Raw genomic sequence first — 25,761 nt, forward strand, 5'->3', positions numbered from 1 at the left:
TAAAGCTACAGGCATTTATTATCATAGCTTGGGGGTTAGTAGAGGGTCAGTCAGCTGACTTAGGTTGGGCTCAGTTGAATGTGGGTCAACTGGGGCCTCTGCCTGTTGGAATACCTTAACTGGGGCAGCTCTACTCCATCATCTCTGTCAACCTAGATAACAGAGAGAGGCTCTCTAAAAGAAAATGATGATATGTATTGGGGAATAGGGCATTACAATGGGAATACATGTGCCATAGTAAACTACGTGTGTTTTTGAAGCGGTAAAGGAAGACAACAGTTCTTAAAGGAAAAATAAGAAGGATTACATAATTATTTTGAGACAATTATCCTTGGCTGCAAGGATCAACAATAAGGGTGGTGCCAGTCCAAGGCTGGACAGGGAGTTGTTGGGCAGAGGTCCTTGCAGGAGGCTTTGTGTGTGTTTAAGATTGTGATGGCTTTTGCGCAAGGTTTTGGTTTTTTCAGAGTCTTGTGATGGCTCTTGTCATCATTTATCTAGGAGAACCCTTCTTTCATGGCCTTCCGTGGCTCTATTTGTCAGGGTTGTTTTTTGTTTTTGGCACAAGTGACTCCTTTATAATACTGACAACTTTCACATTTCCCCCATTTGATCAAGATCTTTATCAGAGAGCATCCCCGATGAGCCATCCCGTAGTTAGGTTTTGATTATTCCTTGGTGCCAGGATAGACCTGTCCTAGGTGGCTGGTCTGGTCTCACACTGGAGGGATTTGATGGTGACTAGGAGTCAGTGTCAAAACCCTTTAGCCATGTTTGAGCAAAAGGGAAGTTTGGAGAGACTGGCTCTCAGGCTAGGTCTACTTGAAGTCTATTGTTAAGTTCGATTTTGTCTGTTCTGTAAACATTTGCTATCATCTCAAAATGCAGGGCCCGTATTATTCTGTTAGAAGGTGTACTTCTACTGAGATTTGACAAGTAACAGATAGGAAGTTTAAAAAACGAAAATGTAAAGGAAAAATAAAATCAATAGTAATATGAGAATCCCAGTTTGCATAATGGTTTTGAGCCACGAATGTAGGTTTAAAGGCAAACAAATGAATAAATGAAATAACCGTGAGGAATTGGGTGACCCTTCTTATAACCTTGTGGCCTTTTTCTTTATTTTGTGAACATGGGTCTCAACTTTCCCAGAGGAATTTACCTAGGTACAGCATGTAGTATTAGAAATAGCACAGACAAAGATGGCTACCAGAAGCATTTCATGTCAGCCTCTTCCACTTAGAACAAACATAGTGTGTAGACAGTCACACTTTGAATACATTATCCAATAGAGAACACTGGAATTCAACAGAGAAGTGGCAGGAAATACCAAAGGCAGGGAAGGAGAAGGGAGACAAGCAGCCTGCCTAGCCAGGATCAACTAGGAGCTGGGACTGACTTCCCAATTCCGGGAAAGGGTGAATGAGAGACTTCCAGTGGCCCAGATCCCCACCATGAAATCATGTAATCCTGGCCATGAGACCCCCTCAACCCTCCCAACCACTGAAGCTAACATAGGGAGCTGCCGGGAGACCGTGGGATGGAACTGCTCCAAAGATGGAGCTTGCACTGGATCCCACACTTGTCTGAGACCTAAGCAACTACAGCAAGACACCATTTTCAAACCTAGCCGTGGGTAGACTGCATGCTGTCCTGGGGCCCAGAGGCACTGGGACTGAGGTGTTACAGAAACCCAGATTGCTGCTGCTGGGAATAGGGAGTAAGCTGTGAGCACTCCCACAGCCAGGGCTAAGAAACAAACAAGGAAAGGGTTGCAGTTGCTGATGCCAGGAAGTGGGTGCTGCTGGGACGGAGATTAGGATGCTGAAAGGGTGTAAGCTGCCGCTGGGACTTGCTCACCAGCTGAAATGGGGCCTCCTGCAGCCAGGGTGGGAGCGTGAGACAGGCATGGGCTAACACTGTCAAGGCTGGAAAGCAAACCCCACTGGGACTGTGGGAAGGACATACATTCCCACTTACCAGCCCAGGCTGTGACCACAGAGCACAGCCACACTCTGTCCAGTCGTAGCACTTCAGCACAGCTGCTAGCATCTCTTACCTGAGCACTCTGCCTGGGGCCTGAGGATCACCCTACCCTGGCCCCCAATGGTGGTTCTTGCTCTCACCAAGAGGCCTGAGCACAAACCTGCACAGCCCAGCTTTGCCCCCCTCTTTGAGACAGGACACATATCCTGGGGTCCTGGGGACTGTGCAAGGCAATCCACCACCTTGGGTACCTGAGCACTCTTTCTGGGGCCTATGGTTGGGCCTAAACTCCCAGCCACCATCACGTCACCTGGCACCTCCTTGCAAGTGCCACCTGAAGGCCTAGAGATTGTCCCACCCAGCCCATCACAGCAACCACCAACATCAATGCACACCACTTGGGACCCACACAATCATCCTGCTCCTGCTGCTGCCATCGCTCATGCTATGCCAGCTGCCCAAAGGCCCCAAAACCCACCTACACACCCAGTCCATTGCTGCCACTACCAGCAACTGAACAAGCCACCTGGAGGCCCAGAAATCAGCCTGCCAAATAACTGCCAACAGAGATGCCAGCATATACAGCCCTGGGCACAAATGGGCACATTTAGCCCATTGCTGTCATCACTAGGGCCTGAAGACTGGCCCATCTGGCATCCCAATCCCTAGTACAACTTCACCACAGCCTCCACTAGTAACTTCACCCTAACCCAGTGGGGAAATCATGGATGCCACCAACACTATTTACAGCCTACAAAATTATACAGAGACTACATTACTACATGCATCCAGAATCAAAGCCAAAGTACCCTACTAAACCAAAACCATAGATATATCTTTAGGAAAAAATCCTCTTCTATGAAAGAAAATTTCAAAAACAGGAAGAAGCAACAGTTACACCAGATGTGCAGAGATCCACTTAAGGACAAATGAAACATGAAAAATTAAGGAAATGTGATGCCTCTAAACGAACATCAGAATTCTCAAGCAATACATTTTAATCAAAAAGAAATTTTTGAAATCCCATATAAAAAATTTGAAATATTGATTTTAAAGGAGCTCAGTGATATACAAAAGAACTCTGAAAAACAATACAAAGAAATCAGGAAAACAATACGGGATATGAATGAAAAATTTACCAAGGAGATAGGTTTTTTTTTTTAAAGAACCAAATAGAAATTCCAGAACCGAAGAATTCATTGAAGGAAGTATAAAATACATTTGAAAACTTCAAAAACAGATTAGATAAGGGAGAATAAAGAATCTCAGAACTTGAAGACAGAATATTTTAAATAATCCAGTCAGACAAAAAGAAAAAGAATAAAACAAAATGAGTAAAGCCTTCATGACACTTGGGAAAACACAAAGTGATCAAATATTTGAGTTATTAATATCCCTGAGACTAAAGAGACAAAGAAAATATTAGAAAATTTAATTAATAAAATAATAGATGAAAACTTCCTAAGTCTAGAGATTTAGACATTGAAATACAGGAGACTCACTGATCTCCAGGAATATACATTCTGCAAGCGTTTTCTCCATGACACACTATAGTCCAACTGTCTAAAGTCAAAGATAAAGGGTGAATCCTAAAAAGAGCAAGAGAAAAGCATACGGTTACCTGAAAACCCCTGACCAAGTGCGGTGGCTCATGCCTGTAATCCTGACACTTTGGGAGGCTCAGATGGGTAATCACTCATACTCAGGAGTACAAGACCAGCCTGAGCAACATGGCAAAACCCCATCTCTACCAAAAATACAAAAAATTAGCCAGGCATGGTGGCTTGTGCCTGTGGTCCCAGCTACTAAGGAGGCTGAGATGGGAGGATTGCTTGAGCCTGGGAGGCAGAGGCTGCAGTAAGCCCATATCATGTCACTGTACTGCACTCTGGCCTAGGTGACAGAGTGAGACCCCAGTGAGACCCCATCTGAAAAAAAAAGAAAGAAAGACAACCCCATCAGCCTAAGAGTGAGTTTCTCAGCAGAAACCTTATAGGCCAGAAGAGAATGGTATGATATGTCATAGTGCTGAAAGAAAAAAATGTCAGCCAAGAATACTATATCCAGCAAAATTATCCTTCATAAATGAAAAAGAAGTAGTCTTTCCTGGACAAGCAAATGCTGAGGGAATTCACTACCACTAGACCACTCCTACAAGAAATGCTCAAGGGAATTTTAAGCCTGGAAGCAAAATAACAACATTTACCATCATGAACAAATGAAAGTATAAAACTCACTGGTAAAGCAATCACATAAAATAGGAAGAGAAATGGTACCACTGTAGAAACCCACCAACCACAACAACAATCAATAAGAGAAAAAGAAAGGAACAAAGAATATATGAAACAACCAGAAAAGACAACAAAACCTCACATATCAATAACCTTGAACACAAACAGATTTAATTCTCCACTTAAAAGATATACAATAGCTGAATGGATTAAGAAGCATGATCTAACTATACGCTTCTTACAAGAAACTCACCTTACCACTTTACGTCTGAAAGTAAAGTGATGTATATATTCCATACAAATGAAAAACAAAATTGAGCAGGTATAGTTGTACTTATGAAATAGAATAGACTTTAAGTCAAAAATAGTAAAAAAAAAAAAAAAAAAAAAGACAAAAAAGGTTGTTATATAATGATAAATGGATCAATCCGGCAAGAGGATATAATTATTCTAAATATGTATGTCTAGAACATTGGAGCACTCATAAAAATAAAGTTAATATTATTAGATCTAAGGAGAGATAGATGCAATACAGTAATAGTCAAAGACTTCATCTCTCCCACTCAGCATTAGATAGATCACCTGGACAGAAAATCAAGCAGCATCGGATTTAAACTAAACTTTAGAGCAACTGGTCCTAACAGATCTTTTTTTTTTTTTTGAGACGGAGTCTCACTCTGTTGCCCAGGCTGGAGTGCAGTGGCACAATCTCGGCTCACTGCAAGCTCCACCTCCCAGGTTCATGCCATTCTCCTGCCTCAGCCTCCCGTGTAGCTGGGACTACAGGTGCCCGCCACTGCACCCAGCTAATTTTTTGTATTTTTAGTAGAGACGGGGTTTCACCGTGTTAGCCAGGATGGTCTCAATCTACCTCGTGATCCGCCCGTCTCGGCCTCCCAGTGCTGGGATTACAGGCATGAGCCACCGTACCCGGCCCTCTAACAGATCTTTACAGAACATTCTATCTGACTACAGAATATACATTCTCTCATCAGCATGTGGAACATTCTCCAGGATAGACCATATGTTAGGCCACAAAACAAGTCTCAATAAAACTTAACAAACCAAAATCATATCAAGTATTTTCTTAGACCACATGGATAAAACTAGAAATCAATACCATGAGGAACTTTAGAAACTATACAAAGACATGGAAATTAAATAGAATGCTCTGAATAACTGCTGGATAAAAAAGAAATTAATATAAAAACTTTAAAAAATTTCAAAGAAATAAAAATGGAGAAACAATATACCAAAACTGATGGGATACAACAAAAGCAGCGCAAAGGGGTAGGTTTACAGCAACAAACACCTACACCAAAAAAAGGAGAAAGAGTACAAATTAACAATCAAACAATATACCTCAAGGAAATAGAAAAGCAACAACAAACCGGGGGGGGGCAGAGCAAGATGGCCGAATAGGAACAGCTCCAGTCTCCAACTCCTAGCGCGAGTGACACAGAAGACCGGTGATTTCTGCATTTTCAACTGAGGTACTGGGTTCATCTCACTGGGGAGTGCCGGACGATCGGTGCTGGTCAGCTGCTGCAGCCCGACCAGCGAGAGCTGAAGCAGGGCGAGGCATTGCCTCACCTGGGAAGTGCAAGGGGGAAGGGAATCCCTTTTCCTAGCCAGGGGAACTGAGACACACAACACCTGGAATATCAGGTAACTCCCACCCCAATACTGCGCTTTAAACAAACAGGCACACCAGGAGATCATATCCCACATCTGGCCGGGAGGGTCCCACACCCACGGAGCCTCCCTCATTGCTAGCACAGCAGTCTGTGATCTACCGGCAAGGCAGCAGCGAGGCTGGGGGAGGGGCGCCCGCCATTGCTGAGGCTTAAGTAGGTAAACAAAGCTGCTGGGAAGCTCGAACTGGGTGGAGCTCACAGCAGCTCAAGGAAACCTGCCTGTCTCTGTAGACTCCACCTCTGGGGACAGGGCAATAACAAACACAGCCGAAACCTCTGCAGACGCAAACGACTCTGTCTGACAGCTTTGAAGAGAGCAGTGGATCTCCCAACACGGAGGTTGAGATCTGAGAAGGGACAGACTCCCTGCTCAAGTGGGTCCCTGACCCCTGAGTAGCCTAACTGGGAGACATCCCCCACTAGGGGCAGTCTGACACCCCACAACTCACAGGGTGGAGTACACCCCTGAGAGGAAGCTTCCAAAGCAAGAATCAGACAGGTACACTCGCTGTTCAGCAATATTCTATCTTCTGCAGCCTCTGCTGCTGATACCCAGGCAAACAGGGTCTGGAGTGGACCTCAAGCAATCTCCAACAGACCTACAGCTGAGGGTCCTGACTGTTAGAAGGAAAACTATCAAACAGGAAGGACACCTACACCAAAACCCCATCAGTACATCACCATCATCAAAGACCAGAGGCAGATAAAACCACAAAGATGGGGAAAAAGCAGGGCAGAAAAGCTGGAAATTCAAAAAATAAGAGCGCATCTCCCCCGGCAAAGGAGCGCAGCTCATCGCCAGCAACGGATCAAAGCTGGACGGAGAATGACTTTGACGAGATGAGAGAAGAAGGCTTCAGTCCATCAAATTTCTCAGAGCTAAAGGAGGAATTACGTACCCAGCGCAAAGAAACTAAAAATCTTGAAAAAAAAGTGGAAGAATTGATGGCTAGAGTAATTAATGCAGAGAAGGTCATAAACGAAATGAAAGAGATGAAAACCATGACACGAGAAATACGTGACAAATGCACAAGCTTCAGTAACCGACTCGATCAACTGGAAGAAAGAGTATCTGCAATTGAGGATCAAATGAATGAAATGAAGCGAGAAGAGAAACCAAAAGAAAACAGAAGAAAAAGAAATGAACAAAGCCTGCAAGAAGTATGGGATTATGTAAAAAGACCAAATCTACGTCTGATTGGGGTGCCTGAAAGTGAGGGGGAAAATGGAACCAAGTTGGAAAACACTCTTCAGGATATCATCCAGGAGAACTTCCCCAACCTAGTAGGGCAGGCCAACATTCAAATCCAGGAAATACAGAGAATGCCACAAAGATACTCCTCAAGAAGAGCAACTCCAAGACACATAATTGCCAGATTCACCAAAGTTGAAATGAAGGAAAAAATCTTAAGGGCAGCCAGAGAGAAAGGTCGGGTTACCCACAAAGGGAAGCCCATCAGACTAACAGCAGATCTCTCGGCAGAAACTCTCCAAGCCAGAAGAGAGTGGGGGCCAATATTCAACATTCTTAAAGAAAAGAATTTTAAACCCAGAATTTCATATCCAGCCAAACTAAGTATCATAAGTGAAGGAGAAATAAAATCCTTTACAGATAAGCAAATGCTTAGAGATTTTGTCACCACTAGGCCTGCCTTACAAGAGACCCTGAAGGAAGCACTAAACATGGAAAGGAACAACCGGTACCAGCCATTGCAAAAACATGCCAAAATGTAAAGACCATCGAGGCTAGGAAGAAACTGCATCAACTAACGAGCAAAATAACCAGTTAGTATCATAATGGCAGGATCAAGTTCACACATAACAATCTTAACCTTAAATGTAAATGGACTAAATGCTCCAATTAAAAGACACAGACTGGCAAACTGGATAAAGAGTCAAGACCCATCAGTCTGCTGTATTCAGGAGACCCATCTCACACGCAGAGACATACATAGGCTCAAAATAAAGGGATGGAGGAAGATTTACCAAGCAAATGGAGAACAAAAAAAAGTGGGGGTTGCAATACTAGTCTCTGATAAAACAGACTTTAAACCATCAAAGATCAAAAGAGACAAAGAAGGCCATTACATAATGGTAAAGGGATCAATTCAACAGGAAGAGCTAACTATCCTAAATATATATGCACCCAATACAGGAGCACCCAGATTCATAAAGCAAGTCCTTAGAGACTTACAAACAGACTTAGACTCCGATACAATAATAATGGGAGACTTCAACACTCCACTGTCAACATTAGACAGTTCAACGAGACAGAAAGTTAACAAGGATATCCAGGAATTGAACTCATCTCTGCAGCAAGCAGACCTAATAGACATCTATAGAACTCTCCACCCCAAATCAACAGAATATACATTCTTCTCAGCACCACATCGTACTTACTCCAAAATCGACCACGTAATTGGAAGTAAAGCACTCCTCAGCAAATGTACAAGAACAGAAATTATAACAAACTGTCTCTCAGACCACAGTGCAATCAAACTAGAACTCAGGACTAAGAAACTCAATCAAAACCGCTCAACTACATGGAAACTGAACAACCTGCTCCTGAATGACTACTGGGTACATAACGAAATGAAGGCAGAAATAAAGATGTTCTTTGAAACCAATGAGAACAAAGATACAACATACCAGAATCTCTGGGACACATTTAAAGCAGTGTGTAGAGGGAAATTTATAGCACTAAATGCCCACAAGAGAAAGCAGGAAAGATCTAAAATTGACACTCTAACATCACAATTAAAAGAACTAGAGAAGCAAGAGCAAACACATTCAAAAGCTAGCAGAAGGCTAGAAATAACTAAGATCAGAGCAGAACTGAAGGAGATAGAGACACAAAAAACTCTCCAAAAAATCAATGAATCCAGGAGTTGGTTTTTTGAAAAGATCAACAAAATTGACAGACCACTAGCAAGACTAATAAAGAAGAAAAGAGAGAAGAATCAAATTGACGCAATCAAAAATGATAAAGGGGATATCACCACCGACCCCACAGAAATACAAACTACCATCAGAGAATACTATAAACACCTCTACGCAAATAAACTGGAAAATCTAGAAGAAATGGATAATTTCCTGGACACTTACACTCTTCCAAGACTAAACCAGGAAGAAGTTGAATCCCTGAATAGACCAATAGCAGGCTCTGAAATTGAGGCAATAATTAATAGCCTACCAACCAAAAAAAGTCCAGGACCAGATGGATTCACAGCTGAATTCTACCAGAGGTACAAGGAGGAGTTGGTACCATTCCTTCTGAAACTATTCCAATCAATAGAAAAAGAGGGAATCCTCCCTAACTCCTTTTATGAGGCCAACATCATCCTGATACCAAAGCCTGGCAGAGACACAACAAAAAAAGAGAATTATAGACCAATATCCCTGATGAACATCGATGCAAAAATCCTCAATAAAATACTGGCAAACCGGATTCAGCAACACATCAAAAAGCTTATCCACCACGATCAAGTGGGCTTCATCCCTGGGATGCAAGGCTGGTTCAACATTCGCAAATCAATAAACATAATCCAGCATATAAACAGAACCAAAGACAAGAACCACATGATTATCTCAATAGATGCAGAAAAGGCTTTTGACAAAATTCAACAGCCCTTCATGCTGAAAACGCTCAATAAATTCGGTATTGATGGAACGTACCTCAAAATAATAAGCTATTTATGACAAACCCACAGCCAATATCATACTGAATGGGCAAAAACTGGAAAAATTCCCTTTGAAAACTGGCACAAGACAGGGATGCCCTCTCTCACCACTCCTATTCAACATAGTGTTGGAAGTTCTGGCTAGGGCAATCAGGCAAGAGAAAGAAATCAAGGGTATTCAGTTAGGAAAAGAAGAAGTCAAACTGTCCCTGTTTGCAGATGACATGATTGTATATTTAGAAAACCCCATTGTCTCAGCCCAAAATCTCCTTAAGCTGATAAGCAACTTCAGCAAAGTCTCAGGATACAAAATTAATGTGCAAAAATCACAAGCATTCTTATACACCAGTAACAGACAAACAGAGAGCCAAATCAGGAATGAACTTCCATTCACAATTGCTTCAAAGAGAATCAAATACCTAGGAATCCAACTGACAAGGGATGTAAAGGACCTCTTCAAGGAGAACTACAAACCACTGCTCAGTGAAATCAAAGAGGACACAAACAAATGGAAGAACATACCATGCTCATGGATAGGAAGAATCAATATCGTGAAAATGGCCATACTGCCCAAGGTAATTTATAGATTCAATGCCATCCCCATCAAGCTACCAATGAGTTTCTTCACAGAATTGGAAAAAACTGCTTTAAAGTTCATATGGAACCAAAAAAGAGCCCGCATCTCCAAGACAATCCTAAGTCAAAAGAACAAAGCTGGAGGCATCACGCTACCTGACTTCAAACTATACTACAAGGCTACAGTAACCAAAACAGCATGGTACTGGTACCAAAACAGAGATATAGACCAATGGAACAGAACAGAGTCCTCAGAAATAATACCACACATCTACAGCCATCTGATCTTTGACAAACCTGAGAGAAACAAGAAATGGGGAAAGGATTCCCTATTTAATAAATGGTGCTGGGAAAATTGGCTAGCCATAAGTAGAAAGCTGAAACTGGATCCTTTCCTTACTCCTTATACAAAAATTAATTCAAGATGGATTAGAGACTTAAATGTTAGACCTAATACCATAAAAATCCTAGAGGAAAACCTAGGTAGTACCATTCAGGACATAGGCATGGGCAAAGACTTCATGTCTAAAACACCAAAAGCAACGGCAGCAAAAGCCAAAATTGACAAATGGGATCTCATTAAATTAAAGAGCTTCTGCACAGCAAAAGAAACTACCATCAGAGTGAACAGGCAACCTACAGAATGGGAGAAAATTTTTGCAATCTACTCATCTGACAAAGGGCTAATATCCAGAACCTACAAAGAACTGAAACAAATTTACAAGAAAAAAACAAACAACCCCATCAAAAAGTGGGCAAAGGATATGAACAGACATTTCTCAAAAGAAGACATTCATACAGCCAACAGACACATGAAAAAATGCTCATAATCACTCGCCATCAGAGAAATGCAAATCAAAACCACAATGAGATACCATCTCACACCAGTTAGAATGGCGATCATTAAAAAGTCAGGAAACAACAGGTGCTGGAGAGGATGTGGAGAAATAGGAACACTTTTACACTGTTGGTGGGATTGTAAACTAGTTCAACCATTATGGAAAACAGTATGGCGATTCCTCAAGGATCTAGAACTAGATGTACCATATGACCCAGCCATCCCATTTCTGGGTATATACCCAAAGGATTATAAATTATGCTGCTATAAAGACACATGCACACGTATGTTTATTGCAGCACTATTCACAATAGCAAAGACTTGGAATCAACCCAAATGTCCATCAGTGACAGATTGGATTAAGAAAATGTGGCACATTACACCATGGAATACTATGCAGCCATCAAAAAGGATGAGTTTGCGTCCTTTGTAGGGACATGGATGCAGCTGGAAACCATCATTCTTAGCAAACTATCACAAGAACAGAAAACCAAATACCACATGTTATCACTCATAGGTGGGAACTGAACAATAAGATCACTTGGACTCAGGAAGGGGAACATCACACACAGGGCCTATCGTGGGGAGGGGGGAGGGGGGAGGGATTTCATTGGGAGTTATACCTGATGTAAATGATGAGTTGATGGGTGCAGCACACCAACATGGCACAAGTATACATATGTAACAAACCTGCACGTTATGCACATGTACCCTACAACTTAAAGTATAATAATAATAAATAAATTAAAAAAAAAAAAAAAAGAACAAACCAAACCCAAAAATAGACAAAAAGAAATAATAAAGATCAGAGCAGGAGTAAATAAAGTAGGAACTTAAAAAAATACAAAGACTCAACAAAATGAAAAATTGTCCCAAAAGGTTAAAAAAAAAAAAAAGATAAATTGTTAGCTAAATTAACCAAGGAAAGAAGACCCAAATAAAATCAGAAATGAAAAAGAAGATATTACAAGTGATACCACAGAATTACAAAAGTATAATCAGACTATTATGAACAAGTATTTGCTCACAAATTAGAAAACACAGAGGAAATGGATAAATTCCCAGAAACATACAACCTACCAAGATTGAATCAGGAAGAAATAGAAAACATGAAAAGATCAATAAGAAGATTGAATCAGTAATAAAAAGTCACCCAAGAAAAAAAGCCCAGGACTAAATGGATTCAAACTGAATTCTAGCAAACATACAAAGAAATAACACCAAACCCCCTGAAACTATTCCCAAAAATTGAAGAGAGGGACATTCTCCTTAACTTATTCCATGAGGCGAGCATTACCCTAATACCAAAACCAGACAAAGATATAACAAGAAAACTATAGGCCAATATCCCTGGTGAATGAACATATATGCAAAAATCCTCCATAAAATACAAGCAAACCAAATCCAACAGCATATCAAAAACATAATACACCATTATCAAATGGGATTTATGCCAGGGATGCAAGGATAGTTCAACATATGCAAATCAATAAAGGTGACAGATCACATCAACAGAATGAAGGACAAAAACCATGTGATCATCTCAACAGATGCAGAAAAAGCATTTGAAAAAATTCAACATCACTCCAGGATAAAAACTGTCAACAAACTAGGCATAGAAGAAACTTACCTCGAAATAAGAAAGGCTATGACAAGCCCACAGCTAACATCATACTGAACGGAGAAAAGCTAAAAGCCTTTCCTCTAAGAACTGAAATAAGACAAGGATACCCCAGTTTCCCACTGAAATTCAACATAGTACTGGAAATCCTAGCCAGAGCACTCAGGCAAGAGAAAGAAAGAAATAAAAAGCATCCAGATTGGAAAAGAGGAAATCAAATTGGCCCTCCTTGCTGATGCTATGGCCTTATATCTACCTGAATACTCCACCAAAATCTCTTATATCTAATAAATAAATTCAGTAAAGTTGCAGGATACAAAACCAACATAACAAAAATCAGTAGCATTTCTATACCAATAATGATCTAACTGAGAAAGAAATCAAGAAGGCAATCCCATTTACGATAGCTACAAAAATAAAATAAAATACCTAGGAATAAATTTAACCAAGGGAGTGGAAAATCTCTATAAGGAAAACTATAAAACACTGATGAAAGAAATTGAAGAAGACACAAATAAAATGGAGAAAGGTCCCATGCTCATGGATAAGAGAAATTAATATCATTAAAATAACCACATTGCCCAAAGCAATCTACAGATTCAATGCAATCCCCATCAAAATACCAACGTCACTTTTCACAGAATTAAAAAAGCAATCCTAAAATTTATATGGAACCAAAAAAGAGCTCAAAGTCATCATGAGCAAAAAGACAAAAGCTGCAGGTATCACAATGACTCACTTCAAAACATTTTACAAGCATATAGTAACCAAAGCAGCATGATACTGTTATAAAAACAGACACGTAGACCAATGGAACAAAATAAAGAAACCAGAAATAAAGGCACATATTTATGGCCAAGTGATCTTTGACAAAGCCAAAAAGAACTTACGTTTGGGGAAAGTTCACCCTCTTCAATAAATGATAGTGAGAAAATTGGTTAACTACATGCAGAAGAATGAACATGGACCTCTATCTCTCATCATATACAAAAATAAACTAAAAATTAGATTAGAGATGTACACATAAGATGTGAAACTATAAAAAAAATATCATAAGAAAGCCTAGGGAAAACTCACCTGGACATTGGTCTGGGGAAAGAATTTATGACTGAGACCTCAAAAGCACAGGCGACAAAACAAAGATAGACAAATAGGATTATAATAAACTAAAAATATTTGACACAGCAAAGGAAATGATCAACAGAGTGAAGAGACAACCTATTGAATAGTAGAAAATATCTGCAAACTATTCATCCAACAAGGGACTAATATTCCAAATACACAAGGAACTCAAACAGCCCAACAGTTAAAAAAATTTTTTTACATCCCATTAAAAAGTGGGCAAAGGGGGCTGGGCGTGGTGGTTCACACCTGTAATCCCAGCACTTTTGGAGGCCAAGACGGGTGGATCATGAGGTTAGGAGATCGAGACCATCCTGACTAATGCAGTGAAACACCGTCTCTACTAAAAATACAAAAATTAGCTGGTCGTGGTGGCAGACGCCTGTAGTCCCAGCTACTCGGGAGGCTGAGGCAGGAGAATGGCATGAACCCGGGAAGCAGAGTGTGCAGTGAGCCGAGATTGCGCCACTGCACTCCAGCCTGGGCGGCAAACAGCGGCTCCATCTCAAAAAAAAAAAAAAAAAAAAAAAGCGGGGGGGCGGTAAAGGACATGAATGGACATTGTTCAAAAGAAGACATACAGGTAACCAACAGATACGTGAAAAAATGCCCAACATCAGAATCAAAATCAAAATCACAATTAGATATCATCTTACCCCAGTCAGAATAGCTATTATGAAAAAGACAAAAAATAACAGATGTTGGCAAGGATGTAGATAAAAATAATTCTTACCCACTGTTGGTGAGAATTTAAACATCCACTATGGAAAAGTAAGATTTCTCAAAAAACTAAAATTAGAATTACCACTGGATCCAGCAACACCTCTACTGGGTATTTCCCAGAGGAAAAGAAAACAGTATATTGATATATATCACCCCCATGTTTATTGCAGCACTATTCACAATAGCAAAGATATGGAATCAGCCTAAGTGCCCAACAGCGGACAAATGGATAAAGGAAATGTGGTACCTATACGCAATGAAATACTATTCAGCCACAAAAAGAATGAAGTCATGTCATTTGCAGCAACATGGATAAAACCAGAGGTCATTATTTTAAGTGAAAACAGCCAAGCAAGCAAGACAAATGACGCATGTTTCCATTTATATGTGAAAGCTAAAACTTTTGATCACACAGAGGTAGAGAGGGAAAGAGATACCAGAGACTGGGAATCAAGAGTGGTGGGAGGAAGAGGATAAGGAGAACTCGGTTCAAGTGTACAAACATACAATAAGTTAGAAGGAAAAACATCAATGTTCAACAGCTGAGTAGGGTGATTATACTTAACAAACATGTATTGTACTCAGGTGGACAATCCAAATACCCTGACTTGATCGCCACACATTATACACATGTAACAAAATTTCTCATGTATCCCATAGATTTGTACAAATAAAAAATAAAAAGCCTGGTCCCATTAATTCTTTATATTTAAAAAGGAATTAATGTTTACATATATAATACTTACTTTTCAATTTTATTGCATAACTTTTCATTAAAGTGAGAAAGCCATTACATTCATAAGACAAACACAGTATCAAAGAAGTTAAAGTCATTAGGTAAATGAAATAACGATCATCTCAAATTTGGATGCACATGCTCAATAACTTTTTCTCTCAGCCTAAATGCCTTATTGGCAGGGAAAAGTTATATGAGAGGAAAACAAAGTGCCAAGCAAACTGCACTGGCCCCTCAGTACAAAGACTCATCAGGGAAATCAAATGTTTTAAAGTTCTGCAAAAGCAACATGAAAAACCAAAGTTCAGCATTGGGGGCAGGTGAAGGTGGGTTTGTGAATAGGAAGAAAGGTTGGAAGTTTCAGCTCCCTTACAGAATACCTGGAAAAGAGATACTGATTAGTACTTATATGAGCTAAATTATCCTTTAGCATCTCTCAGGATTGATTCTCTGCAAAGATTCGTATTGCAATATTCCAATTAGCTCCTTGGGAAGAAATGTTGGTGTAACTGTTCTCATTCTACAGACAGGGAAATTCCAGAAGCCACTGCTGATGGGGAGTGGGGAGGGCCTGAAAAACCTGGCCACAGAGCAGAGGTGTTTCGAACGAGGGTGTGTGGCTTGGCAGGCCCACCTTCAATTCCTGAGCCTGCACCCAGGAGTGACAAGCCTGGACTCACAGCTGCCTGGCTTTCGAAAGAGAAAAAGAGGTCAAGTGGCCTTTCCCAGCTAGAAGATGCCTGTTGCAGCTGCTTTGGAGTCCCATCCGCGAGGACATGATCTCGAAAAGGAGACCTGCCAGGGCAGCTGTGGCATGTCATTTGCTCCTTGGCCAAAACCATCATCCTGGACTTTCTCATGTTTATTATGTGGAGCTTTGTAACAGGTTTCTACATGAAATACACTGTCGCTACCATAAAGAAACAAGCAAAAACAAAACAAAGATCCCTTCTCCTCTTATTCTCTTCAGTGGTGCCCTTTCTTCTATTTTAATTGCATCAAGCTTTTCGGAATGGAAACATATTCACTGTCTCAGAGGTTTCCTTTTCTCACAAAGGATGCTCCACTTCCAGTCAGGCTATGCACTGAATGCCCATTCTGCGCCTTGTGGAATTACACTGCTAGCTCCCATTCTGAGGAGTGTTATGTCTTCCAAAGTGCCTCTCTACCTGTTTTCTTTGACATTCACAATCTGGGAGACCCGGCACCATGGTCCCTGCTTGACAAGTAAAGCAAGTTGGGCCCAGAGAACTGAAGTGACTTACTAAAAGTTCACATCATTGGGCAGGTGCAGTGGCTCATACCTGTAATCCCAACACTTTAGGAAGCTGAGGCAGAAGGATCACTTGAGCCCTGGAGTTCAAGACCAGTCTGGCAACATAGCGAGACCTCATCTCTACAAATATTTTAAAACTTGGCCAAGCCTGGTGGTGCACGCTTATAGTCCCAGCTACTGGGATGGCTAAGGTGGAAGGATTGCTTGAGCCCAGAAGGCAGAAGCTACAGTGAGCCAAGACCATGCCACTGCACTCTAGCCTAGGAAACAGAGTGAGACTGCCTCAAACAAAAAATCAAAACAAGCTCACATTATTTAGGAGTGATGCTAGTGAGTCAGTCCTGCTCCTGACAGAAAGCAGATGACACCCTCAAAGTGGGTAATTTATGTATGTATATATTTATTTATTTTTTGAGACGAAGTCTTGCTCTGTTGCCCAGGCTGCAGTGCAGTGGCACGATCTCGGCTCACTGCAAGCTCCGCCTCCTGGGTTCACACCATTCTCCTGCCTCAGCCTCCCGAGTAGCTGGGACTACAGGTGCCTGCCACCACTCCCGGCTAATTTTTTGTATTTTTTAGTAGAGACAGGGTTTCACCAGGTTAACCAGGATGGTCTTGATCTCCTGACCTCGTGATCCGCCCGCCTCGGACTCCCAAAGTACTGGGATTACAGGCATGAGCCACCGGGCCCAGCTGAGGTGGGTAATTTATGAAGGGGCTGTTTATAAAGAGAGGAGTGAGGTTTAGAGAAACCATGAGGGGCAGACCCTGGAGTCACAGAGCACTGTGCCCTCGGGGATGCCCTGGAGAAGCAGATGCCCTGTCGTCTCCTGATGGCAACACCCACTGGCCAAGCCCAGCAAGAAGCCCACTCAAGTGAGCCTCCCCAGCCAGGGAGGAACGTAGAGTGGAAGGGTCAACAAAGATTCCAGCCCAGCCAGTGCGATTGAAACTGAACATCCTGAATCCTGTCCTCACTTAAGGCAAACCGTTCTGGAGAGAAAACTGCACACATGTGAGCCCTGGGAATCAGGCACACATGGATTGTTTCCCAGCCCTGCCCTTGCTGGTTATGTCTGGATCTTCATCTCCTCATCTATATGTCAGGGATGGCACAACTGGCATTGTGCTCAAAACTGAAAGAGGCAATGTCTGAAAAGCACATGGCCCTGTGCAGGTGAGTGCTCAGTAAACAGTGCACATTCTTGTCACTGGTCCCATCTTCATCTTACAGAACTGACAATAATCACAGCCACAGAGATTTTTCCAGTTTGGTCTCATCTCAACTGGGTGCTACAGATTTTCCATGAAATATTTTCAGGGATTTATATAAATAACTGCAGACCTCATGATACAAAGTATTTCTTGGGCAAATTTCAAGAATTTGAAAGCTGTATCACACCTTCTTTTACACATATCTAAAGGCTTTGGGCTCATTTAAAATATAGAGGATGGGTTGAAACGAAATACAGTGGAAAATAAGAAATGAACACTGCTGAATTCAGTACCAAGTTTAATCTTGATGCTATTATTTAAAGATGACAAGGTCTTTTTTAACCCCACCCTACTTGCACCATCCTTAAACCCCTACCTCACACCCTTCCAGCAGTCCCAGATCTGCGCACAGTTCCATCTATCTAGGGAAGACTGATGCTCTTAGGTGCTTACCTCTCAGTGCCAGGCCAGCTTAGGATTTCAAGAATTTCAATAACAGAGAGATGGCAAGAGAGAAAGAGGAGGCCTGAGAAGAAAATGAAGAGACATGTGGATATCAGAAGGGCATGGAGGATGCCATGGAAAGGGGATGGGAGGTGAACAGAAGAGGTGAGAGAAAAGGGCCTCAGGGGCTTAACCTGCAATAACACAGCAAGTGGGTCTACAATGGGTGGGAAGTTTGAAAAGGCAAACAAGAGAATGAGATAAAGCACTGCTTTGCCCAATAACACCCTCCTAAGAGCTTTACACTTTCAGAGAATTCCAAACTCTTAAAATCCTTTGCTAGCATAGAAAAGGATCTGATACTTCTGTCTGTTCATCAGAAGGGTGTGAGCTCTGCATTTGCATACAGGCATACTTAATTTTGGTGCACTTCACCTTTATTGTGGTTCACAGATACTGTGTCTTTTACAAATTGAAGATTTGTGGCAACCCTGCATCTTGTGAAAAATGTAATTTGCATTTTTCAAACTTTTCTGTTACTATTATTTTATCTGTCATGGTGATCTGTGATCAGTTATTTTTATTTATTTTTAGAGACAGGGTCTCATTGTTGCCCAGACTGGAGTGCAGTGGTGTGATCATAGCTCACTGCAGCCTCCAACTCCTAGGTTCATGTGATCCTCCTGCCTCAGCTTCTCGAGTTGCTAGGACTACAAGTGCCTGCCACCACACCTGGCTGGTTTATTTTTATTTTTACTCTTTTTGTAGAAACAGGGTCTTGTTATGTTGCCCAGGCTGGTCTCAAACTCCTGGCCTCAAGCAATCCTCCAGCCTCAGCTTCCCAAAGTGCTGGGATTATAAGAGTGAGCCATCGTGCCTGGCCAATAATCTCTGATGTTACTATTGTAATTGTTTCAGGATGCCAAGAACCACACCCATGTAAGACAGCAAACCTAACTGATAAATGTGTATGTTCTGACTGCTCCACTGACTGGCTGATCCCCCCATCTCTCCCTCTCCTTAGATCGCTCTCCATTTCCTGAGACATAACAATACTGATATTAGGCCAATTAATAACCTTAAAATGCCCTCTAAGTGTCCAAGTGAAAGAAAGAGTCTCACATCTCTCACTTTAAATGAAAAGCTAGAAATGGTTGGGTGATTTAGCATGTCCAAAGCCAAGAAAAGCTGAAGGCTAGGCCTCTTGCGCCAAACTACGAAGTTGTGAAAGCAAAAGAAAAAGTTCTTAAACGAAATTAGAAGTGCTACTCCAGAGAATACACAAATGATAAGAAAACACAGCAGCCTTATTGCTGATAAGGAGAAAGTTTTAATGGTATTGACAGATCAAATCAGCCACAATATTCCTTTAAGCCAAAGCCTAATCCAAAGCAAGGCCCTAACTCTCTTCAATTCTAAGAAGGCTGAGGAAGCTGCAGAAGGAAAGGCTGAAGCTAGCAGAGGTTGGTTCATGAGGTTTTAGGAAAGAAATCATCTCCATAACACAAAAGTGCAAGGTGAAGCAGCAAGTGCTGGTGTAGAAGCTGCAGTAAGTTCTCCAGAAGACTGAGGTAAGGCCACTGATGAAGTGACTACACTACACAACAGATTTCCAGTGTAGATGAAACAGCCTTCTTCTGGAAGACCATGCCATCTTAGGCTCCACATCTGATTCTAGTTCATTTGCAATTTCCTCCACATCTGCAGTTACTTCCTCCATTGAAGTCTTAAACCCCTCAAAGTCATTTATGAGGATTGGAATCAACTTTTTCCAAACTCCCGTTAACGTCGACATTTTGACCTTCTCCCATGAATTATAAAGTATATATGGAGAAGCAAATTGACTTGAAAGTTGAAATTACGTTTTGGTTCACAGGCTGTAGAATGGATGTTATGTTATCGGGCATGGAAACATTAATCTTGTACATCTCCATTAGAGCTCTTTGGTCACTGGGTGCACTGTTAATAAGTGGTAATGTTTTCAGAAAAGTCTGTTTTATCTGAGCAGTAGGTCTCAACAGCAGGCTTAAAGTATTCAGGAAATGATGCTGTAAACAGATATGCTGTCATCCAGGCTTTGTTCTTCCATTTACAGAGCAAAGGTAGGGGAGATTTAGCATGATTCTTAAGGGCCCTAGGATTTTCAGATGGTAAATGAGCATTGCCTTCAAGTTAAAGCCACCAGCTCCATTAAACTCTAACAAGAGAGTCAGCCTGTCCTTTGAAGCTTTGAAGCCAGGCCTTGATGTCTCCTCCCTAGCTCCTCTCTAGCTATGAAAACCTAGAAAGTTTAGCCTTCTAGATGCCATTAAGAAAGTTCACAATTCATGGGAGAAAGTCAGTTGGTACTCACAAAGTAACTTGTTAGGATTTTGAATAGGATTTCCATTGTATTTATAGATCAAGTTGGGAAGAACAGACATCTTAACAATATTGAGTCTTCCTATCTATGAACATGGAATCTACAGTAATGTCCCCTCTTTCATTTTTGGTATTAGCAATTTGTGCCTTCTCTCGTTTTTTTTTTAAGTTAGCCTGGCTGGAAGCTTATTAATTTTATTGATATTTTCAAAGAAATAGCTTTTGGTTTTGTTGACTTCCTTTTTTCTACTTCATTGATTTCTGGTTTTTAATTTTTTTTCTTTTGCTTTGGATTTGTTTCTTACGTCTGGTCTCCAAGGAACTGTTTTACTTTGCTACCAGCTCAACCACATGCCTATGTACTCGTAACATTTTTAGTTGCACTGCACCTGGAGAATAGATATAGTCCACCACACTGCTGAAAATAAAAATTTTCTATTTTACATCGTTTACTCTAGAAAAATTTCTTTTGTTATTCCAATAAATTTGGAGGTTGGAAGAGAGGAGGTAAACTCAAGGACTCTAGTTACAACTATAATATGAGTAAAAATCTAGTATTGCAAATTCCCTCTCACTCCCCTTCAACTAACAGAGCTCTAGTCACAACAATGATAGTGACTTAGTTACTCAGATCTCCCTAACCCCATTTCTTTTTTGATCTATAAAATGGTAACAATTAAAAAAACCCATCACAAAGTTTTTATGAGGATTAAAGAATAATAATATACTAAAAACTTAGCCTGGCCAAAATATATTTTTCTATTAAAAAGCTAATCTTGTATTTCTGGAATGTATGTTATCCTACTTAATCATGGATTAATGTTTCTGTCATATGCAGTTGGTATTAATTTCTCCATAATTCTTTAAGACTTTTAAATCTTATTCTTTCTCATTTTGCCAACTGTTTGATACTAGGTTCATGTTAACTGCATAAAATGAATTTGATTTTTCTACATTCTGGGACAGTTTAAATAACTTTAAATATTTCATGTTGAAATTGTAAAACAATCCACTTGTAAAACACCTGGACTTGCAGCCATTTAAAAAAATAATTCTTTGATAATTTTATAAAAGACTGTAGGCTAGGCGCACTGGCTCATGCTTGCAATCCCAGCATTCTGGAAGGCTGAGGCAGGCACACTGCTCAAGTTCAGAAGTTCAAGACCAGCCTGGGCAACATGGCATAACTCTGTCTCTACAAAAAAATTAAATAAATAAATAAATGACTGCAATGGTTTGCTAGTGCAGATTTCTTAAGCCAATTTTGATCTTTCCCTAGAGAATAGTCCATTTCATTCAGATTTTCAAATTTATTAGCACATGTCCATAAAGAACAACTAATTTTTAAAACCTCCTTTATTTATTCTATTTTTGTTCTTTTCATTTTCCTGTCATTCTATTTTTTGCTATATATATTTCATTTTTCTTTTTCAGTGTTTTGAGAATATTTATGCTATTTTTATTTTAATAGTTTCCTTGATATTTTCCAAAAGGATTGTTTATCTTACAGGTTTCTAATAGTGAAATGGAACACTTCGACTCTTTCTGATGATAATGTAGAATATTGTACTTAACAGCTCCTCTTTCATCTCTACCTCAATCTCAAGGCCCCATCAATTCTTAGTTTTTGTTAACAAAAGCTAAGATAGTCTTACCCAGATACTCACTACTAACATATTGCTTCTCCCATTATTTAAAAACAAATGTTTTCAAATAAAAGGTCTCACAGATTTGTTACTAAACCACCCTGCTAGTGCATAACATATACACAAAGAGAAAAACGATTTTCCCAATAAACATATCTGACGGTCCAGATAGTGGTGACATTTTCAGTCTGATATGGTAAGATGACAGTGACCTTGATACAGCATAAATATGTGTGCCATCTCATTTGCAATTGCTTACAGACCCAGCGTGGTTCCCCTCCAGTGTCTCCTCTTGGAACTGTACCTGATTTTATCATCAGTTTTCATCTGAATACAATGGGGAATGAGACAATTTTGCTTTTGTTTCTTGGCCTGAAATCACTTGACCCTGAAAGACTTATGAAGACAGGGTGAGAAATGGAGTCAACTGTACACATCATGATGATGGAGGAAGGAAGAGCGAGGGGGCTGCTTTTTCCATTATTTATCCTTTTGAGGAATTTAACATCTCACTCCATCTCATAAACAGTTACAACAATTATTTAATGTTTAAGTTGTTTCAGTGTTCAGTGCTTTTGATATGAGGTTGATTTAATAAACTGTTTTCTTTCATCTCTAAGTTGATTAATCTTTAAGTCATTGCTTTCTCCAGAATAGTATGTAAGTGGTATAACATCTCAACGCCTGAATGTCTGAAGATGTCTTTCCATTGTCCTCACTTATGACAGGCATCTTCACTAGGGATAAAGTCTTGGATTAAAAATCTTCTCCTCTAGAGCTCCCTATTACCTTCCAGCATTCTATAAGGCTAGCCTGGTTTTTCCTTTCTTGTAAGTAACTGGCTTTTGTTTGTGCTTTTATCCTTATAAATTAACATTTGGCCAGGATGCATCTAATTATAGAACCCTTTTCTCATAGGTTTTTCTGGAACATGATGAGCCCTTTCAATCTGTACATGCAGCTCTTTCCTTGGCCGCCAGAATCTTTATTCAACTGTATTTCTGAATATTTCTTCCGCTCCATTTGTTCCGTTCTCTTCTTCAGAAACACCAAATGCCGCCCTGCAGAAGTGCCAGGCTCTGTCCTAGAATCTGCCATCCACTCTCATGAGTACAATCTCTATGTACTCTGAGTTCCGAGAGAACTTCTTGTTTGTTCTTGTCATGCTAATCCTATTTTATGAAGTATCGATGTTATTTTTTGTTTCTAATGTGCACTTTGGCTTCTGCATTTTTATTTTACTTATTTTTATTTTTTTGAGACAGAATCTCACTTTGTTGCCCAGGCTGGAGTGCAACGGCACAATCTTGGCTCACTGGAACCTCTGCCGCCCGGGCTCAAGTGATTCTCCTGCCTCAGCCTCCTGAGTAGCTGGGATCACAGGCACCCACCACCGCCCGGCTAATTTTGTATTTTTAGTAGAGATGGGGTTTCACCATGTTGGCCAGGCTGGTCTTGAACTCCTGACCTTTGGTGATCTGCCCACCTCAGCCTCCCAAAGTTCCGGGATTACAGGCGTGAGTCACTGTGCCTGGCCTTCTGCATTTTTAAGTTCCTGTGGTTCCAGCATTCTCACCTTGGCCTGTTCTTTCATTATGGCTTTCTGTTTCTACTTCAAAAATGGCACATTTTCTGGTATTTTTTGAAGAGGCCCAGTAGTTTCTTGAAAATTTCTTCTAACTCCTGAAACTGAGATTATACACTGATCATATATGATTTTATGACTTTTTAACACAATGCTCCTCAGTATCGTGTCCTAAGTCCCAAGTTTTACCACCTTTACTTCACCCAGACCTCTGGCCACTTTACTCATCTTTGGCTATACCAAGAGATATTTCTGGTAACAGGACTATTATTTTTGTTTCCCTTTCGATGTTTAAAAAATGTCTTGCCTTGTATTACATGCTCCAGTAATAATTATTTTGAAAACAAAAAAAAGTTTTTAAACCTGTGAACAGCACAATAAAAAACAACTTTTTCTATCCCACAAAGAGCACAATAAAAAAAAAAAAAATCATCATTTGTTAATCTAGGATACAATATATAGAAAAGTTATGGTATCAAGATGATAGTTTAAAGATACATACTTTTGCTTTCAAAAGGAAGGATTCTAATATATTAAGAAAATAGAAAGACAGTATTATTTAACCCTGTTCTCACATAAGCACCGATTTTATTCCAAATAATCACATAATTAAGAAAGAAATTTCCTAATATATTTTTACAAAAAGTAACTTCAGTGTCATACATTCTAGAAATGTTATCTTGTACATTAGCACTACCTTACTTGAACTGAAACCTTCTACAGATTTCATTTTTAAAGTTCAAAAAAGTACTTATTTTTCATGATAAATGATGCTACTGATAACTTTCCTTGGTAGAATTGTAGTTACTTTGGTAATTTCTACATGTTTATAAATAAGCACCACATATACTATATTAAAAAATTAGCCAGTCTAATGGCTTGCACTGGAGACCAGGGAGTTACATTTTGTTAAACCCAAATTGAACAGGGTTGAATTTAGATTAATACAGAGAAATGCATGCTCTGGGTTTGTTGTCCTTTGTATTTCTTGAAGCATCAGATGAATTGTGAAAAGTTCAAAGAGCTTCTTATTACTCCTGTTAAAAAAATGAATATATTATTTAATTACACATACTTAAGAGAGTTTATCTGCAATGACACGAAGATAATTTATGTGTAAACATGAGGAAACGGCATCTGTTTTTAAAAACAGTGGAGAAAATAGGCGACAAAAATATTAGGATGCTGAAACAAACAAAACAGGTTTTAGGAGATAAACCTGAAGCAGAAAACCACTGGGGAAAAAAGGAAACTTTTTCTTCTTTTGAGACAAGGTCTTGTTCTGACACCCAGGTGGAGTGCAGTGGCGTGAACACAACTTACTGCAGCCTCAACCTCCCCAGCTCAAGCAATCCTCCCACCTCAGCCTCCCAAGTAGCTAGAACTACAAGTACACACCCCCAAACCTGGCTAATTTTGTTTATTTTTTGTAGAGACATGGTGTCACTATGTTGCTAAGGCTGGTCTTGAACTTCTGGGCTCAAGCAATCCTCCTTCCTTGGCCTCCCAAAGTGCTGAGACTATAGATGCGAACCACTGTGCCCAGCCTGGAACCATTTTATAATCCTGAAAACTGCACCCTATTCACTATTAGCGTGAGAATTTTTTTTCACTGCTAGCAAAGCAAACATTTGATCATGCTATTTAGAGTAAGCAGGCCTTTTTAAAGTGGCAGAATATTGGTCCATCTTTTGACTTGGCTACAGAACACTTGTTCAACCATTCTCTTTCTAATGACCCGTCAGTAGTTTCATTTCAATCATTAAGAATTTATGTTTCTTATTTCCTTGTCTAGCTATTTTTACCTCTTGAGAGAATTTGTCAAATAACCTTATGTACTATCCTAATACAAAAGGATTTACATCTTTTGTGATCTTAAAGATTTATTTTAAGACTTGCTTGAGCATCAGCTATTCCCAGTCTTCTTGTTCAAGTCTTGTTCAAGCTTTTAGTTTTTTATCTAAGTCTAAAATGAACCCAAGCTACAAACACATCACAAATAGTAAAACATTTTGGCACAAGGA

The 25,761-nt window shown here is 40.2% G+C and overlaps 1 protein-coding gene across 7 annotated transcripts in view; it reads right to left on the bottom strand.

Moving 5' to 3' along the window:
- LOC105471840 (coiled-coil domain containing 138) overlaps positions 1–25,761 on the bottom strand; it is a 158,320-nt gene that overhangs the window by 33,883 nt on the left and 98,676 nt on the right. For 5 of the 7 annotated variants that reach the window (XM_011724594.3, XM_011724596.3, XM_011724595.3 and 2 more), the window contains one exon: positions 24,293–24,774. The exons of the other annotated variants lie outside the window; for them this stretch is intronic. In XM_011724594.3, coding sequence (XP_011722896.2) covers positions 24,609–24,774 — 166 coding nt within the window. In that variant the 3' untranslated portion in view covers positions 24,293–24,608. Of the gene's footprint in view, positions 1–24,292; positions 24,775–25,761 lie in introns of those variants that run through there. 7 annotated transcript variants of the gene reach the window in all.

This window comes from Macaca nemestrina, chromosome 13 (genome assembly GCF_043159975.1).
Source record: "Macaca nemestrina isolate mMacNem1 chromosome 13, mMacNem.hap1, whole genome shotgun sequence".
NCBI classification, from domain to species: Eukaryota; Metazoa; Chordata; class Mammalia; order Primates; family Cercopithecidae; genus Macaca; species Macaca nemestrina.